Below are 20,729 nucleotides of genomic sequence, written 5' to 3' on the forward strand. Positions count from 1 at the left end.
TACATACACAAAAGACCCATTACTCTCAAATATTGTTCACAAAGCTATCTAAATCTGTGTTAGTGAGCACTTCTCCTTTCCACTCCACCGGTGTGGCATATCAAGGTGCTGATTAGATAGCATGAATGTTGCACAGGTGTTCCTTAGACTTCCCACAATAAAAGGCCACTCTGAAATGTGCACAGTTTTGCCTTATTGGAGGAAGGGGGGGGGGGGGGATGGGGTGTTAGAAAACCAGTCAGTATCTGGTGTGGCCACCATTTGCCTCAGTGAAACACATTTCCGTCGCATAGAGTTGATCAGGTTGTTGATTGTGGCCTGTGGAATGTTGGTCCACTCCTCTTCAACAGCTGTGCGAAGTTGCAGAATATTGGCAGGAACTGGAACATGCTGTCATATACCGCGATCCAGAGCGTCCCAAACATGCTCAATGGGTGACATGCCCGAGGAGTATGCTGGCCATGCAAGAACTGGGATGTTTTTAGCTTCCAGGAATTGTGTACAGATCCTTGCAATATGGGGCCGTGCATTATCATGCTGCAACATGAGGTGATGTTCGTGGATGAATGGCACAACAATGGTCCTCAGGATCTCGTCACGGTATCTCTGTGCATTCAAAATGCCATCAATAAAATGCACCTGTGTTCGTTGTCCATAACATACGCCTGCCCATACCATAACCCCCCCCCACCACCATGGGCGATCCACAACGTTGACGTCGGCAAACCGCTCACCCACACACGCTGTCTGCCCTCTGCCCTGAACAGTGAAAAACCGGGACTCATCCGTGAACAGAACGCCTCTCCAACCTGCCAGACGCCATCAAATGTGAGCATTTGCCCACTCAAGTCGGTTACGACGAAGAACTGAAGTCAGGTCCAGACTCCGATGAGGACGAAGAGCATGCAGATGAGCTTCCCTAAAACAGTTTCTGACAGTTTGTGCAGAAATTCTTTGGTTATGCAAACCGATTGTTGCTGCAGCTGTCCGGGTGGCTGGTCTCAGACAATCATGGAGATGAACATGCTGGATGTGGAGGTCCTGGGCTGGTGTGGTTACATGTGGTCTGCGGTTTTGAGGCCGGTTTGATGTACTGTCAAATTCTCTGAAACGCCTTTGGAGATGGCTTATGGTAGACAAATGAACATTCATTGCACGGGCAACAGCTCTGGTAGACATTCCTGCAGTCAGCATGCCAATTGCACGCTCCCTCAAATGTTGTGACATCTGTGGCATTGTGCTGTGTGATCAAACTGCACATTTCAGAGTGGACTTTTATTGTGGGAAGTCTAAGGCACACCTGTGCAATATTCATGCTGTCTGATCAGCACCTTGATATGCCACACCTGTGAGGTGGGATGGATTATCTCGGCAAAGGAGAAGTGCTCACTAACACAGATTTAGACAGATTTGTGAACAATATTTGAGAGTAATGGGTCTTTTGTGTCTGTAGAAAATGTTTGATCTTTGAGTTCAGCTCATGCAAAATGGGAGCAAAACTGAAAGTGTTGCATTTATTTTTTTGTTCAGTGTAGATAGATAGATAGTGTGGGGATTCGCTCTGGCAGACAGGACAAGCGGGTGCAGTATAGAGGCAAAGACACGTTTGTAACTCAGAAACAGTCCAGTGTATTCACACTAGTTGCAGGTTCACAGTATGACAGTCCATTTTCAGTATTGGTGTTAGTTCACACCCAAAACAGTCTATACAAAAAAAAATATATTCACCTTTGATCCTGGGTGTTTAATCCACACCCGGCTGAATGCTCAGCCTCAGAAAGTCCACCTGCAGGGTTTAGGCGGCCTGCTCGCCCGACACAGTGTCTTCAGCTTCCAGCCCACACACAGGCTTCAGATCTCAGCAGAGTTTCACACAGCTCCAATGTCAGAGAGGAGTAATCCATCCACCTGACACTGCTGGCTGTTTTTTATAGGCTTGTCAAAACCCTTCCTGGATCGTGCGGAGTAGTCACTCACCCAGCACTTTGACTACTCCCAGTAAGAGCCGTCCCGGATCAGCTATTTACAGCCGTACTAGATAGCAAGGTGTCACACAGCAACTGCTGCTGACACATGAAAACTGGATCTTACTCCACCGAGGCCAGGAACCTCGGTGACACATACCTATCATCCGCGATGATTCCTTGTACCTTCTTACAATAGATAGATAGAAAGAAAATAGTAATGAAAGCGGCACAGTGATCAGAAAAATTGCGGTGTGCCAGCGGCTGTGGAGGTGATCCAACATCCACTAAAATAAAATAACACAACTTTTAAATCACATCTGTGGGAGTGCCGTGGATTTTTATTTTATTTTAGATAGATAGATAGATAGATAAGCAAACAGAAAACCACAGGATTGCAGATTCCAAACCGTGTATTCAGACAGTCATGTCCACCATACAAAAATGCAACATTTCGGCAGTACGACTGCCTTTTTCAAGCATTTGTACTGCTTATACATCACATTTTTGTATGGTGGACATGACTGCCTAAAAAAACGGTTTGGAGCCTGCAATCCTGTGGTCTTTTGTTTGCTTGTACATTCCGGACGTTCATTTGGTGATTGCGGGCACAGTGGCCAAGTGACTCTGGTACTGATTTTCGTGGATTGTGTTTTAAATAGACAAATAGATATAGATAGATACGTTCATTGACAAATAGAATAAGGCGCCAAGAAGTAGTTGTTGAAATAGAATGAACCTTTCTATGTGTGAACGTAATATGATACATGGAAGTGATTACAATACTAGAGCGAAAGGTGAATTTTATTGGGGAAAACTGAATAGAAAGGAGGCTCTAGGACCCTGTTTGTAACCTCTAGCCTGGATACAAGATGACATACGGTTTGGCATGGAGGCATACAGGTTTCGTATGGTATCCTGCAGCACATTTGCCCATAGATGTTGTAGCTGGGCCGGCAGATCCTACACATTCATAGGATGCCCAACCTGGCGTCCCAGCTGGTCCCATAAATGCTAGTTTTTTGGTAAATCTGGTGACCGGGCAGCCAAGGAAGTGTTGTAATCTGGAGGAGACATTCCTGGGAAACGCTTGCTGTGTGTGAGAGAGCATTATCCTGCTGAAAAATACCAATTGAAAGCCTTGCCATGAGAGGTAGCCCATTTGACTGCAGGATGTCCTGCACATATCACTGGGGTTAGTGTTTCTCGTATCACTAATAGGGATGACGGACTTATAAGCAATGGTTCCACAGATCATCACACCAGCAGTTGGGGCAGTGTGTCGCTCCACAGCAAAGGCAGGACTGAAGTGCTCACCACAAGGCCTCCATACTTGAACCCCACCATCCTAGGATCCCAAACAGAACCTGGATTCATGGCTAAAGATTTCACGGTTCCAGTCCATGGCAGTCCAGGGTTCTCATTCATAACGCAACTGCCCAACGAAGGTGACAGTGGCTGGCTGTCAATGGCAAGACAGATAATGGGAGCTGTGACAAGAAGTTTTCTTCTACTAGGTGCTTATAAAGGGTCCAGTCAGAGACAGAAGTGCCACACGTGTCTGGATGGTGGACGGATCAAGCAATCCTCTCTACTAGTGGTCTGACTGGGCTGTCCGGAGCTTGTTTGACCTGTGTGCATGCCCTCATGTAAGCATTACTCCCAACCATCTCCTAACAGCTAGGTCAGAATGACCTAGATAGAGGGCAATTTGTTATAGCAACCATCCTGCTTCTATCAGTCCAATGATGTGCCCCCTTTCAAAGTCTGTCAACGGGGCAAAATATCTAGAGACATATCTAGCAGTCAACAAGCTCTCTCCAAGGGGTACTATACCCAAAAGTGACCTCTGAGAACATTTTATAGGGCAGTGGGGGAAGAGCTTTTATTCCTTCTTGTGGCAAAACCCAATGTCTACTCAGTTCACATCTGTAATCATATATATATATCTGCCTGAGACCTAACTGCATGCAGCGATCTGCATTGCTATCTGGGTGCGGTATTCATTTTTTTTGTCAATGATTGTAGATATAGAATATAGATAACACATAGAAGACGTGGAGTGACCTGTCTCACCAGGTGATTGGCTGAGCGGGGCTTTCTTAGCATTTTTCGGTGTGATGAGCGGCGGGGACTGGAGCAGCTTTGTCATTTAATGAACTACACTAATAAAATCTCTTGTTTTCAGTCAGGTTTCTTAAGGACACGTTCAAGTGAGTATTTTATATCACCGATACCGAAGCATCTTGCTGAAACGCACAACTTTACCTCTCCTGAAGGACACCACCCCCATGTACTGTATAAACGATCAGCAGAAAGTAAAGTAAAACTACACTCAGGAAAACCATACGACAGCTCTACCAACCAATCACATGGAAACGTGCAAAAGCAACATTTCTGTGGAAGACGTAAAAAGTGTAAGTAAAAAATTATCTATCTATCTACATATATCTATCTATCTATCTATCTATCTATCTATCTATCTATCTATTTCTATAACATGGCTATCCTTCTATTCCTTTCTTTCTAGATATGAATAGAAACAACACCAAATTAAAGGCAGATGAGTACGTCCATCTGTCACGATCTAAGCGCTCGGCAGCAAAATCTCAGCACAGTGGGAGTTTGGTTGTTGAAACCCTTGTAGTTGCGGATAAAAAAATGGTGGAGAAGCATGGCAAGGAAGGAGTGACCACCTACATACTGACAGTGATGAACATGGTAAGCCAACAGCTTTCTGTACTTACTACTATATCACATGTTACTATGATTTTGGATTTAATGCTCCCTCAGTGCAGGGTTCCCTCTACGTATTACATATAAAGCCTTTTCAAAGGATAAATTAAAGTGATTGTCCAGACCTTCCCTTTATGAAGGAGCATTTAGCAGTTGGACTCTGCCTCATAGAAATCAGCTCTTCATGCAGCCTGTGATAGATGTGTATATATACAATGCAGCCAATCTGAGGATGCAGAGCTGGAGGGGGAGGGAGAGAACAGCTGTATGAACCAATGAAAAGAGAGGGGGCGTGTCTCAGTCTACCTCAGACTCCGTTTAGCCACTGTAGCTAAACTGTAGTCACAGATCACATTTTTGCCCTGATGGAGCTGAGCCAAAAAGCAGGCAAGGAGCAAGCAGTGAGGAAAATCAACACCAAATAAGCATCACCTATAGATACTGACTTTTCATTTAAGAGCTGACTGGACTGTTACTTTAACAGATGTGATCATCCAAACCAACTACAAATGATCATAGCAAGGCTATATGAACACGAAAGTGAAAAAAAAAAGTCAGTTAAAAATAGATAAACTGTCCATTTTTAACAGATGTTTTTTCCATTGATGCCTTTTGGAGAAACAGACGTTAGAAATGGACCTATTCAATTGTATATGGGCAGTCGGCCACTAAGAAAAGGATAAGATAGAACATATTACATTTTTTGACGTACGTTATTCATTGGCTGTCAAAAAAACTGCCATGTGAATAACCCCATAGACTACCATTGGTCTTAAAACGGACGTGTGATGGCCATTATAAAAGCGTCCATCACATGTCCATTTTTCACTGTCGTGTGCATGTAGCCTAAGGATAGGCACGCAAGGAAAGTATGTACCAATATATGACTATCTTTTTGTTTTTTTCATATCTGTTTAGGTATCTAGTCTATTTAAGGATGGGACCATTGGAAGTGATATTAATATTGTTGTTGTGAGTCTTCTACTTTTGGAAGAGGAACCAGTAAGTTTCTTTTGTTTATGATCACTGTACAGGAAGATATCTCATGATCTTGATCTTTTTGGCCAAGTTCACCAAATGACCTTTTTCGTGATATGAATTAATAATAATAATAACGGTTTTTCAAATAGATTCTAAATTAAAATCAAATTCATTATGATTTCCATAAAACTTCTGATTCTATTGAATCTGAAACTTTTGCGATTCGTTTTAAACAAGTCCTTCAAAATGGTGGCCACCATTTTTTAGATCAAAAGACAGAGAAGAAGGCATCTGCCATAAAAAAAAGTCAGCACTTTTGGACCATTTTTTAATTTAAAAAAATCAGACAATGCAGTGCTTTACAAAACGGCTTTCATCCATTTACCCATAGCCGTATACAGTATGTCACTTTGACATTACTAATGATGTACAGTGGTCCCTCAAGTTACAAAATTAATTGGTTCCAGGACCAGCATTGTATGTTGAAACTATTGTAACTTGAGTAATCAGTTCCAAAGTTCTAAAATGTCATCCAAGATAAGAGAAAATTAAGATTTAAGAAGAATACGCAGATAACTAAGACAAAAAAAACAAGTTGTTACATATAACAGGCAACTAATATAGCGAGGTTACCAGAGAAGTGGCCTTCATTTGATAGATAGATCTAATTTATTGTATGTTGAGTAGTTTCAACTTACGATGGGTCAGAAAAGACCATTTTAAGTTGAAAATATTGTTTCCTGAGGCCATTGTACCTTGAGGGTGCACTGCATTGGCTTTAAAAAGCTTGAATCGGTTTGGATACAGTCCTAGTAGACCTCAAAGTCTCCTACACAACTTCTCAGAGCAATTGGGTCACTTTTAAGCCAGGTCAAATTTATTCAGACCTGAATAGAATCGGACAAATCTGTGTGTATTGGAACTAAAATGAATTTCACGAAATACACTCTTTTCTAATTATGAACCCTAAAATTCAAGCTCAACTCTACTATTTTTGTCTTTCCTAAAGCAATGCTTAAATTCTTCTCCCAATTTTTTACAGGCTGGGCTTAAGATCACTCACCACGCCGATCAGACCTTAAATAATTTTTGTCAGTGGCAATCTGCTCTTATGGGAAAGAATGGGAAAAGACATGATCACGCCATTTTGTTGACAGGACTGGATATCTGTTCTTGGAAAAACGAACCTTGTGATACTTTAGGTAAATATTCTAGAGCAACTATAACATGTTGGCCTACTGGCTATGTCTACCTTTGGAAAAAAAAATTTTTTGTATTCCAATGAAATTAAAGTGAAGCAACTTTGCAAAAGATCCTGGTAGCAGACTACAAGGGAGTTTCTGTGTAGTCTGTAACCATGGAAACACACTTGTCGGCACAGATTTAGAAAAAAATGCTAGGAAGTTTTTTTTACTTTCTTCATTTTTCATTTTAGTTGCACAGGGACAATTATTTTTTTTTAAAAAGAGGTTGTTAATGTGATATAGTCTTTTATTCAAGCAATATTTCATATATATTTTGGTATATTAAAATAGACATTTTTGAAGTGATACTTTTGCAGAAGAAGTGCAACGACCACCTGAGGAGCTGGTATAGAGTATAGGATTGGTACTAGCCGTGATTAAGTATTTTATCAGGGTGTACTCCATCAGGGATATAGTACAGTAAATAATAGAGTACTAAAAAAGGAGGCCAGAGTTAAAAATAACAAAGTGTTTTTTACTAAGTACAACGTAGAACTGGAAATACACACAGTAGCAGCAATCTCCAAGTATAATTCTCTCTGGCACCAGCAAAGAATCTGGAGGCAGGTTGGATGGCTGCAGTAAAGCACTGAAGGTGTACTGGCTTAGTAATGGGTGCTTTAGCTATGGTCCCTCACCTTACAGCAGTGTCTGAGATGCTGATGTAGCAGTTCATGCTGCTGTCTGGAATCTCAAGGCTTCACTTAAGGACAATTAGAGTAGTTCTCTTTGGAGAATTTGGTAACAGGAGCAGGAGCACTGCAGGTTACTTCCTCTCCTCTCTGAGGTTACTCAAGGACTCCTCCTCTTGGCAAGGAGCAGGGTTAGTCCACTCCTACCAAGAGGGAAGAAGGAACAGGGTGGTTAGTCCTGTTCCTAGCCAACCTTTGCCATCCAGCCCTTGGTGATAGCTATGGGCAGAAATAAAACAAAGAAAGACATTATGCAATACACTATAGCAATTTGGTCTGGGGTACTACACAAGCAAATCATAATGTTGATCAGGTTTCTTTATTTGTATCTATTTTAACAGGTTTTGCACCGATTAACGGCATGTGCAGCAAATATCGCAGCTGTACCATTAATGAAGACACCGGTTTAGGTCTGGCATTTACTATTGCTCATGAGTCTGGTCACAAGTAAGTCCATTACCTATACATTAATTACTGTACAAGTAAATAACTGGTAATAATCAGATTCATGTGCATTAAGATATCTTCTGTAATAACATCAGTGGTGTACCTTCCACGCAGGGCCGGCGCAACCATATAGGCGAACTAGGAGTTCGCCTAGGGTGCCGGCCTGCTGGGGGCACCCTGGTGGGCTCCGCCTGACTGGGGCTGCAGCACTGGGCGACAGGGCGAGCGGCTCTTTAGCCGCCCCCAGCGCCATTACAGGGGGCCAGGATGTGGAGGTCCTTCTTAAATATGGCAGAGCAGGCATCTGCTTACCCTGATGGCAGGTGCCTGCTCTACCAGTAAATTACCGGAAAGGAGACAGGTGTCAACACTGAACCCATTCTTTTGTTCCTGGTATGAAAAGACTGCATTTTCAGCTGCCACTAGGATAAGCGCAGTGCAAAGAGATTTTTTTTTACAGTTTTCATTGCAGCCAGTGGTATCTGTATTTATATATCTATGCACTAAACTCCCCCTAGTGGTGGCCCCAGGTAGACATTTTTGTAATACACTGCAGAGCTGCAGAGTTAGATCTATAGGAGGGTAGAATTATCAATGTATTTATGCCAGTTTTATGGTGGATATGTTTTAGAAAATGCAATATCATTAAAAGGGACGGGGTGGCTATTACATCCTCATTGTGGGTCAATCACCAGTGTAGGGTCATAATTTCCCAAGAATGTATGCAGCAGCCCCTGTCCTCCTGTGTGATGGTACCAGAGATGGTACACAGCATTGAGGTGGGAAAATCTTCCTCAAAGCAATAATTGATCCACAACAGGAATGACCATAATCCCATGTGGATCCCTCCATAAGGTCTGGGATCTCTCCCTACTATGAAACTAGCGGTATTTTGCTTTTAAAATTATTAGGGTTAAAACCATATGGATCAAACATGGCCGCTGGACTATTGCAGCAACACTGTCCCTAAAGCATGAACACTTGCCATGTCTCTCCCTATGCTCAGTTGACATGACAATGGCGGAGACGGCGCGGGGTGAGGGCTTTATAGGGCCGTGACATCACAGGTGATGGCTCCCTGCGGATTGGTTGCCTGCACGACATTATGGGTCATCTCACATTCCCAGGCTTCTTACTTTCACTTTGTAACACGTACATTTTAGGAAAACCTGATTCGTTACGATGAAGCGCGAGGAAATTCGGCTTTGTTGCGAATCAAAGTTTTGCTAAACTTCAGACCAAATTCCGCTTTGAATGCTTTGCTTTGCTCAACACTATTCATGAGTATGAAACAGTTGGACAACACCTTTAAATGGGTGTTGCAGCCTAAAGCATTTATCAGTTATATAGCAGATGGGTGAAAAATGCTGGATCGGTTGCTATCTGACAGCTGTGACCCCCACCAATCATCAAAATGAGGATGCCTAGTCCATTGTTTCTTGCAGCCACAAGGCCACATCTAGGGGGAGTTTGAATGGAGCAGTGGTCAGGCATGCATATGGCTGCTCCAGTCAAACAGCTTGGCTCTGTTTTTTCCATCAGTGCCATAGACTTTGAAGAGCGCAGCAATACACTAAAAGAAATGGTGCTTCATTCAAACCCCTCTTAGCCATGGTTTTACAGTTGAGGGGACAATGGTCTGGTGATACTATTTTAGTATTTATCCACTGGATGGAATACCTCTTTACTGTCACCTTGAGCATTCCTATATTGTAGACCAAAGAGAGTAACCATCTTGAATACAACCTAAAAAGATAGTTGGATGGTCCTTCTTCACTTTTGTTTCACCTTCTCTCAGTTTTACTGCAGCTGTGCATGGTTGGTGATTGTTTGAGAATGAAAAAGTTAATTTTAATAAGATTTTTTTACATTTATTTTTAATTAGCTTTGGAATGGTTCATGATGGAGAAGGGAACCCTTGCAGAAAGGCTGAGGGCAACATCATGTCCCCCACTTTATCTGGAAACAATGGTGTGTTTTCCTGGTCCGCCTGCAGTAGACAGTATCTGAAGGAGTTCCTCAGGTGAGGATGACTGTCTAACAAACATACACAGCCTGAATATTTTGTTTTCAACTAGTGCGTTGAGTTTTTGAATTTTACATGTGATAATGGAGCTCCTACGAATTCCAGTAGGATCGTAACTGGCAACTTTATTAGTTCTTATATCTGTCACTTCTGTCAAAGCCGGTCCCAAGCCTGCATCATGTTACTGCTGAAGAAGAGCAAACCAGATGTTCTTCTTGTTATCTGAAAATTGAGCGATTCTGAAAAAAATGACCTTTTGTTTCGATCTCCAGGTGTTGCTGTTAACCAACACCTTCCATTTTACTCCTGTTTCCTGTTAACGACTTAACAGAATTTCTGTGCATGTTGGAACATCTTGGAAGACTGGACTCTGTACATGTTGGCATGAATCTAAAAAAAATTCCCATGACCCATAAAGCCATATTTTTCGTTTTGTTGGGAAGTTTCAGGCCAGAGTAGTAACATAATGCATCCTGCATTATCATAAAGTTGAGCTCCAGATGTATTTATTAGCTTAATAGTGGTAAATCTTCCTATGCCTTTTTGTTATTGCTTGCTTCTATTTTCCTTAAGGTGGTTGTCCACTTTTGGCTAAATGGGTTGATTATCAGAAATTTCTGTGTAAAGGGAGTTTGGGTACAAAAACAAACAACTTAGCTCCTCTCCTCTAAGAATTGTGTGGGTCCCTTTGTTTATTTTTCACAGAAGGAGAATTTTTTTTACATTCTTTTATGGAAGTGACAGCCGCCCATACGTGGTCATCCTCCATGCATGGTCGCCTGCTCTCTCTTCACTTTGAAGGCCTCGCTCTGGAGATAGAAGAGGGTCCCAGATGTGGATGCCTCATTGTCCCAGATGAGCCAATCCCTTTAACCATATACCTGGCCATCCTTATTTTAAAAAAACAAAATAATTGGGTATAAAAATTTGTTTTCTGCATTTTTCAGACATTTTCTGCTGTAACAGTATATCATTTCATATTCAGCTGGATGTTAGACGCACATTATAATGCAGTCTAAGTGATCTACAGAATTTGTATTGCAAAACCCATATGCTTTGGTTAAAATTGGATCAATTTCACTAAATTGTCATTTGATAAAGCATGACTCAACTGAATGTAAACCGGTTAACAGTGGTCTATGAGGGAATGAATCACTCTGAATTCCATCACAGCACAGCTCAATCCTCCTGCCTCGTTGACGAGCCAAAGCAATTAGGACATTTCCAGTACCCTGAGAAGCTGCCCGGGCAGATCTATGATGCTGACACTCAATGTAAATGGCAATTTGGACCAAAAGCAAAGCAGTGTAGCCTGAGCTTTGTAAAGGTACGTGAGCTGTTATCATGTTTTTCGTGTAGCCAAGACTGTTCTGAATTACTAATGCATAATTCAGTGATCCCTAGGGTAATCCTCGGGATTTTTTGGGATTTCCAAATATTCATCTTATTGTAGTCCCAATCAATAAATGTGGTTTTGGGAAAAGACTGGCAAGTATGTCAAGGGTCGGATTGGCCCACCAGAGTGCCAGAGGATCCTCAGATGGGCCCAGGTACTGATTTTATAGTGGGTCTCATACAAAAGGTCCAGGAGAAGAAAAAAAAACACTTGGAACTGCCTTTGGAGATTTTCACTTACTATTTGGGTCTATTTTTTTTTAATTTAAAAAATACTAGACATTATTCATGATATAGAGTTTGGGCCCTGGAAATAATTTCCTCTGGTGGGCCCAAGGCTCCTTGATGTGGACCATTTTGTCAGAGAACACAGTATAATAACTTGGGGTAATGGGGTAAAACATAGGGTAAAATGTAGGTGCAAAGTGTCAATGGCTTTTGGTGCTACTCAGAGATTTCCACTGATGGAGCTCTACAACATGATTCTAATGATTGACCTCTTGGACAGACTGACCATTCAGGCATAAGGGAAGTGCACAAGGATCCATGGCCCCATAGTGTGTTACCCCTTACTTTTTAAGTACAGGACCTAATGCAAGTAATAAGTGCTCCTCAAATGCACTTCTATCGCGTCTATCGTGGCTATAGTGACCAGTCAGGGGTGCAAGAGCTTTAAAGGGAATTGGTCACCTAGATGTATTTTTTTAATAATTAATTTTATTTTTTTATTTACTTTCTGTACATAATTATGATGGAGTCCATCTTGCCTAAACTGCTAGTCTGCTCTGTTAAAGAGGTTGTCCCATGAAAAATATTCTACAGTTTTCAAATCAGCACCTGGATCTGATACTTTTGTAATTGCATGTAATAAAAGATTTAGCATAGCCACTGAGTTATTCAATAAAATGCATCTGTACAGCGCCACCTGCTGTTTGTTTTGTTTCTTATTTCTTTGTCCTGCTTACTGAAAAGGCCGCACATGCTCAGTTTCATCCTTCAACTGCCTCCTGAGCTGTGATAGGGAGAGCATGGACACGCCCTCCTGAGTTTTGATAGGGAGAGGATGGACACACCCCCTGAGCTGCAGCAGAAAAGACACACCCCTTGAGCTATCAGCTTGATATAAATCTAGCAGAGCAATGAATGGGGAGATCTCTGGACCCATGTGAGGTACAGGGCTGGTTCTAGCTTTGTTGGAAAGAGATTGTCATGTACTATATGATGTCTGATTCTCATTTTTTACACTAGTCATGGGATAATCCCTTTAAGAGATATGCCTTATGACTGACAGATGGACTCTTAAAAAACAGTAGTTTGGAGAAGTTCATTGACTTCTGTGAGAAAGTGTTCATGTTCTGTGACCAATATAGAGGTCACTGTGCAGCGAGAAGGAGGCTATGAGCTCTATCACCTGTTGTCATTAGTGGACCCTGTGTTCTCTGCCTCATTGTAATCCTGTGTGATGATACTTAGATGACTACCAAGAAGTGATTTCTACAGAAAAATAAGTTCAAGCCTATTATGAGGCTCATTGAAATGCATATAATGACACAGAAAATAAAAATATACATCACAAAAAGTAAAACGAATTATGCTTTGATTTAAACAATAGGTCATTATCTGACAATACATTCCATTTAAAGCAGATGGGACATGTCACTGATTAAAAGACATTTTGACTTGTCAGTTCATACATCATGGCAGAATCTTCCTTTAAGAGATGTCCTTTCCCCCTAAATTGGGCTCAACAATGACAATTTTAGGTAAAAAAAAAATCAAAACTGGAACTTTTCTTGAAATAAAATCATATTAAAGGGGTTTTCTCAGGATGCATATACATATTTATATATCTTCACCAAATTTGGCACACAGGTACATCAGGTGCCCGGGAAGGTTTTAGACTGGGTCTCAGCTCTCTAGGATGTACCGTTCCTGAGATATTCCCAAAAAATGACCCACATTAGCCAATACAAGTCTTTCTCTTCAAATCCCAACTGCCATAAACACAGTTTTACTCCAGGTTTCCATAACAACCCAGCCATTTTTCTTTACTGCTTAAAGGGGCGGGCACTGTGGAGGTCACTGTTTTTAAATGGGCAGGCACAGTGGAGGTCACTGGTATTAAAGGGGCGGGCACCGTGGAGGTCACTGTTATTAAAGGGGCGGGCACTGTGGAGGTCACTTTTATTAAAGGGGCGGGCGCTATAAAGGTCCTGTTAAAGGGGCGGTCACTGTAAAAGTCACTGTTAAAGGGGCGGTTACTGTTAAAGGGGCTGTCACTGTTAAAGTCACTATTAAAGGGGCAGTCATTGTGAAAGTCACTGTTAAAGGGGCGGTCACTGTGAAAGTCACTGTTAAAGAGTCGGGCACTGTGGAGGTCACTGTTAAAGGGGCAGGCGCTGTGGAGGTCACTGTTAAAGGGGCGGGCACAGTGGAGGTCACTGTTAAAGGGGCGGGAGCTGTGGAGGTCACTGTTAAGGGGGCAGGGGCCACTATTAAAGGAGCAGCTGCTGTGGAGGTCACTATTAAGGGAGCAGGGTACTGTGAGGTCACTGTTAAGGCAGCAGGTTACTTTGGAGATAACTGTTAAGGGGTCTGCACCTGAGGATGTCACTGTCAAGGGAGTGGGGTGCTGTGAAACTCACTGTTAAAGGGGCGGGCTGCTGTGAAGGTCAAAGTTAAGCGGATGGGCTGCTGTGGAGGTCCAATTTTAAAGTGGCGGGGCACTGTGGGGGGGTCAGTGTTAAGGGGTGGGGGACTGGGGAGTTCACTGTTAAAGGCGCGAGGTGCTGTAGAGGTCACTGTTATGGTGGATACTGTTGATATATTTTAACGACACACACAAACATTAAATTAAATAGATGAAATATATCCGTGTAAAGTCGGGTCCTTCTGCTAGTAGTATATAAAAAGGGGATAGAAAAGGTAAAAAAGAGTAGCATTACTAACCTCATTGATTCCTTGCCACTGCTGTTCCACTGCGACTCCAGTCACCATTGCTCTCCACTTCATGTTTCCAGCTTGACACACAGGAAATGCCTTGGAATGCCCTCTCAGCCAATCACGGCTGCAGCAGTGACACTCCTCAGTCAGTGATTGGTTGAGTGAGCATTCCAAGCCGTTTTCTATGTGTAGAGTCGGGATCAGTAAGTGGAGAGCAGCAGGCGGGAGCGGGATCAGTGAGGTAGGTAAGTATAGATTATTTTTCATTCCTTCTTTTATTATTCCTTCCTTTCTGACCCATTGAAAACTTATCTACCCAGAAACCCCCTTTAAAAGAATTACATATAAGGCTACAGTTGACTTAACATGGTAATAGGGATACACTGCGTGCAGAATTATTAGGCAAATGAGTATTTTGACCACATCATCCTCTTTATGCATGTTGTCTTACTCCAAGCTGTATAGGCTCAAAAGCCTACTACCAATTAAGCATATTAGGTGATGTGCATCTCTGTAATGAGAAGGGGTATGGTCTAATGACATCAACACCCTATATTAGGTGTGCATAATTATTAGGCAACTTCCTTTCCTTTGGCAAAATGGGTTAAAAGAAGGACTTGACAGGCTCAGAAAAGTCAAAAATAGTGAGATATCTTGCAGAGGGATGCAGCACTCTTAAAATTGCAAAGCTTTTGAAGCGTGATCATCGAACAATCAAGCGTTTCATTCAAAATAGTCAACAGGGTCGCAAGAAGCGTGTGGAAAAACCAAGGCGCAAAATAACTGCCCATGAACTGAGAAAAGTCAAGCGTGCAGCTGCCAAGATGCCACTTGCCACCAGTTTGGCCATATTTCAGAGCTGCAACATCACTGGAGTGCCCAAAAGCACAAGGTGTGCAATACTCAGAGACATGGCCAAGGTAAGAAAGGCTGAAAGACGACCACCACTGAACAAGACACACAAGCTGAAACGTCAAGACTGGGCCAAGAAATATCTCAAGACTGATTTTTCTAAGGTTTTATGGACTGATGAAATGAGAGTGAGTCTTGATGGGCCAGATGGATGGGCCCGTGGCTGGATTGGTAAAGGGCAGAGAGCTCTAGTCCGACTCAGACGCCAGCAAGGTGGAGGTGGAGTACTGGTTTGGGCTGGTATCATCAAAGATGAGCTTGTGGGGCCTTTTCGTGTTGAGGATGGAGTCAAGCTCAACTCCCAGTCCTACTGCCAGTTTCTGGAAGACACCTTCTTCAAGCAGTGGTACAGGAAGAAGTCTGCATCCTTCAAGAAAAACATGATTTTCATGCAGGACAATGCTCCATCACACACGTCCAAGTACTCCACAGCGTGGCTGGCAAGAAAGGGTATAAAAGAAGAAAATCTAATGACATGGCCTCCTTGTTCACCTGATCTGAACCCCATTGAGAACCTGTGGTCCATCATCAAATGTGAGATTTACAAGGAGGGAAAACAGTACACCTCTCTGAACAGTGTCTGGGAGGCTGTGGTTGCTGCTGCACGCAATATTGATGGTGAACAGATCAAAACACTGACAGAATCCATGGATGGCAGGCTTTTGAGTGTCCTTGCAAAGAAAGGTGGCTATATTGGTCACTGATTTGTTTTTGTTTTGTTTTTGAATGTCAGAAATGTATATTTGTGAATGTTGAGATGTTATATTGGTTTCACTGGTAAAAATAAATAATTGAAATGGGTATATATTTGTTTTTTGTTAAGTTGCCTAATAATTATGCACAGTAATAGTCAACTGCACACACAGATATCCCCCTAAAATAGCTAAAACTAAAAACAAACTAAAAACTACTTCCAAAAATATTCAGCTTTGATATTAATGAGTTTTCTGGGTTCATTGAGAACATGGTTGTTGTTCAATAATAAAATGAATCCTCAAAAATACAACTTGCCTAATAATTCTGCACTCCCTGTATGAATGTAGGATGGTGTTAACATGAAAGGATCAGTGGTTGTGTAGGTATTCCCATACTCTCAGGGTACGTTGAAGAATGGATGGAAGGTGAAAAACTGTATATCACATACTTCTTTTCTCTGTAGGATATATGCAAGTCCCTGTGGTGCCACAAATATGGGCACAGGTGTGAGACGAAGTTCATGCCAGCTGCAGAGGGAACAGTCTGTGGTCTAAATATGGTAAGATTTTCCCCTATTAATACACTGCATGACTCAACAACTCCAGTCATGTTAGTACCCGGCTCCAAAAGAAGAAAAGCTTCTGTCCTAGACTATAATTTGATGAATATCTGTTATACTGTTCTTCAACATTGCCCACAACGCTTCGGTTATTATTACATTTTATTACACCTCCTGGGAAATAATACAATATTTTTTCTATACTTGACTGAACATAGTGGTGCCGAAGAGGACAATGTGTGAGATTTGGAGACAATGGGCCAAGACCAGTTAATGGAGGATGGTCAGACTGGTCGGATTGGTCCCAGTGTTCCAGAGACTGTGGTGCCGGAGTGAAGTATCAGGAGAGGTTCTGCAATAACCCAGTGTAAGACACTAGTTCTCTTTTGTCCCGGTTAAATTTGATGACTAATAATTTGAGTGATAGGCTAATGATGCCATGTTCTTTATGTTATATAGACCTCAGCATGGAGGGAAATACTGCCAGGGCTCAAGCCGTATTTATCAGATTTGTAACACCCAAGCTTGTCCTCCTAACACTCCTAACTTCCGAGCACAGCAGTGTGCTGAATTCAACAGCAAGCCATTCAGAGGGTGGTACTACAAATGGAAGCCCTACACAAAGGTGGAAGGTGAGGCGCATAATAGTTCAATTGATAGTCTTACGTAATTGCCAAACATTTTTTTTGATCATTGGTCTGTCAAATTGAATCTAGTTAGACTTTGAATTGAGTCTACTTGCAGTTGTAATAAAGTTTCAGCTATAGACAAACACAATTTAACTAAACTAATAACACACAAACAGTTGTACCGTTCATGTCTTGAGAAAACAGATACAGTGCTTACATGTAGTAACCTGAAGATCGCCCTTAGCAGCAATCACCTCCACCAATCATTTCATGCAGCTGCAAATAAGATTTGTCTACTGTTCAGGAGGAAGTTTGGACCATTCCATCACAATTGGGTTAAGGTAAGGACTCTGACTATGGGTCATTGTCATGTCATCACTTGTCTCTTCAGCTTGAGGTCATGGACTGCTTCCCTTACATTCTCTTGTTAAATATTCTGATACACATTAGAATTAATTGTTCTCTTAATGATCACAAAGGGTCAAGGTCCTAAGGCAGCAAAGCAATCCCAAACCATGATGCTCCATCCATTGTGCTTCACAGTTGGAATGAGGTTTTTGTGTTAGTGTGCAGTATTCCGATAAACTAAAACACATTTGCAGGGAGGAATGTTCCAACATTCCTCTACACATTGTACAAATTTGCAGATACAGGAAACTTTGGTGGGGGTGATTGTTACTAAAGGTGGCTCTATGGTTTATTAAAATCAAGGGTTCACCTACTTTTCCCCCCTGCATTGTGGGTTTTTACTCAATGTGCTCCATGAAAGACTAGGGCAATTCAACTGTGTGTTATTAGTTTAGCCAGATTGTGCTTGTTTTTAGTGTGCTTGATTGTAGTAACTTTCTAATTAAAGACCTTAATTTAGTTTAAAATTTGGATTCTTGAAACACTTTCAATGTGTTTTTGTCCCAAGTTGCTGCAAGCGTATGCATTCAGCCTTCTGGTATCTCCCTTTTGGTCCACACTCTTACGTTTAGTAATAATCCAAGTGGCAAATATTGTAACATTTCAATCCATTCAATGTGAGCCTGTGAATACAATTGACATATGCCTTAGGAGCTTTCCCAGAACTAAAGCTTTGAGCTGTCCTCTTGCGTTTCTTTTAATCTTTCATTCAAATCCATGCTTGAATGAAAAGACCAATGGGCCAGGAAACCTATCACTGATCTTCTGCAATTACTTATTGACGGTCTTCGTGTGAATCTCTTATGTGTTCCAGAGGAGAATATCTGTAAGCTGTACTGTACTGCTGAAGATTTTGACTTCTTCTTTGCCTTATCCAACAAAGTAAGAGATGGAACACCTTGCTCTTCCAATGGACTCGACATTTGTATTGACGGCAGTTGCGAGGTAAAACCACTGAAATTAAGTAGCCTTTTTTGGCAATTTCAATGAGGTCATCTGGATTCAACAAACCCTATACCAGTACTGTGTTCAGTTGACAAATGAGGATTTTCCATTATGTGTCCCTTTCTGTTAGCTAAATGGAGATCTGTGCCTAGCACACGTCTCATCTCTGGAGGCATGCAAGGTTCCTTGAAGTAAGTCATTGAGGAGATGCCAGCAGATTGACCAAGTATTAAATTGGCTCTCTCACCTTAGACATTTATAGTGTATCCACAAGATATACCATATGATAAATGTCTGATATGGAGATCCTACCATTTGAACTTCGACTAGAGAGCTATTTAATTCAAAAATTTTGAAATTTTCCAAAAAGTTCTGATTTTAACCAAATTTGTGTGATTTGATTTGGGACATGAGAAAGAGAAAGGCTTTTTCAGGCAATTGGGACACTTTCGATACCAAATTCATTTGGACCCAAATCGAATTGGCCTGCTAGTTTGGCCAAATCAGACGCTAAATTGAATTTTATAAAATTTGTTCATCTCTACTGGCGACTTTAGGGAGAATAGTAGTCCCCTGATATCTGTTCTGCCAGCCAAATTGGCGGCATCCAAAAAGAGACTAAATCAAGAGGCGTCCATGCATGTCTATTGGTACACTAAATGCCTAAATATAGTAGTAAATATTTCTGCTTTTACAATACAACTGTTTAATCTATAGAAGTTTTCAGTAAGTGGGTCCAGCAGATTATACACCTGGGATCAATATGGTGCAATAATAGATTTTTTTTGACTTTTGGACCATATCTTTTTTACAATGTCTTACCTTGATCAGCATGCATCATCTAATGTACATCCCATTAAAAAGCATCATTTATATCCACTGATATCATCTCCAATGTATCCAATCCCTATGACTAGATAGATAGAAACGGCTGAGCATTCCGTAACTGCACAATATCATCAGAAATGCAAATTTATCTAACTCGAAAAATAAAACTACAGTAATGTCAGCTTCAATGCGGTATAATTCATATTAACCTCAGAATGGCAGATAACTAAGTACTTAATTAATTGGATTTCTATTATCCTTTGTGGTGTAAAATATCATCTTACTAAATGCACTGTGCGGGCGCGTGAATGGATTTTAATTTCACTTTGGCTCAGAGACAGCATGAAGAAATGATCTCTCTGCATCCTGTGATATGATACGTTCCAACACTTCCGATCTCCTAACGCACATTTTATTTCTGTAAATTCCGGTGCCAGCTTGTAGGGTGTGATTATGTCCTTGGATCAAAAGCAAATTTCGATGCCTGCGGGGTCTGTAAAGGTGATAATTCAACATGCAAGTTCTACAGAGGACAGTATCTGAACCATCACAAAACTAACGGTAAGAACTTTTTGTAATGGTCTAGCACCTAATCCAGTGACTTGACTCAAGAACCTTGTGTGAGTCTAGACCTCCATCCATGTGGCTCTCCAGTTGTTAGAACCTGAAGATACAAATTTGCATCAAGGATGTTAAAGCGTTGCTAAAGTTTGGCTGGAAGGATAGATCCATAGGGCTGGCAGGTGGCACCACATTAAGAACCATTAATTGGCGCTTGGTTCAGGATCATATAACAAACACTTAGTACTGCAGAACCAGACTGTGCAAGGTCGATTTTTTATGGTCACTTGATATTTTTCACAGTCTTATTTTTTGATTATTACATTGTTATTGCAAATTTGTTGGAAACTGTGAAGGGCGCTGTTTAGACAGGACGGGATAAGAGAGGGTCAAAATAGTTCATAGTTGGTTGTTTGCATTGCTGGGTCAAGTGAGCTGACTCATAATCACTACAGTCACAGTCTATTAACTGTCTGGTATTTTTTCAGGTTCATACAAGGTATAGATTGCCATGTACAGTATGTAATACATTTCTGGAGTTGTCCCACCACATTTACAGGATAGGGGATAAGTGTCTGATCAGTGGGGATTCAACCAATGGGGGCCCAATAGTCACGAGAATGTGGGCCCGTGCTCCCCAATTTGAAGGGAGCAGGTCAAGCATTACAATAAACCCTAAGGGCCTTCAAGAGATGGCCAAACGCTTGTACTTGACTATTTCCAGCATTCCCATAGAGTTGAATGGAACGATGGACATGCATGC

The 20,729-nt window shown here is 41.6% G+C and overlaps 1 protein-coding gene across 1 annotated transcript in view; it reads left to right on the forward strand.

Moving 5' to 3' along the window:
- ADAMTS18 (ADAM metallopeptidase with thrombospondin type 1 motif 18) overlaps window positions 1-20,729 on the forward strand; it is a 74,414-nt gene that overhangs the window by 33,627 nt on the left and 20,058 nt on the right. The window contains exons 3-14 of the mRNA XM_040408947.1: window positions 4,153-4,381; window positions 4,495-4,685; window positions 5,619-5,702; window positions 6,724-6,883; window positions 7,959-8,064; window positions 9,950-10,087; window positions 11,264-11,417; window positions 16,500-16,595; window positions 16,814-16,962; window positions 17,055-17,227; window positions 18,447-18,577; window positions 19,843-19,966. Of these exons, the coding sequence (XP_040264881.1) occupies window positions 4,153-4,381; window positions 4,495-4,685; window positions 5,619-5,702; window positions 6,724-6,883; window positions 7,959-8,064; window positions 9,950-10,087; window positions 11,264-11,417; window positions 16,500-16,595; window positions 16,814-16,962; window positions 17,055-17,227; window positions 18,447-18,577; window positions 19,843-19,966 (1,735 nt within the window). The remainder of the gene's footprint in view (window positions 1-4,152; window positions 4,382-4,494; window positions 4,686-5,618; window positions 5,703-6,723; window positions 6,884-7,958; window positions 8,065-9,949; window positions 10,088-11,263; window positions 11,418-16,499; window positions 16,596-16,813; window positions 16,963-17,054; window positions 17,228-18,446; window positions 18,578-19,842; window positions 19,967-20,729) is intronic.

The sequence above is a fragment of the Bufo bufo genome, chromosome 10, assembly GCF_905171765.1.
Source record: "Bufo bufo chromosome 10, aBufBuf1.1, whole genome shotgun sequence".
NCBI classification, from domain to species: Eukaryota; Metazoa; Chordata; class Amphibia; order Anura; family Bufonidae; genus Bufo; species Bufo bufo.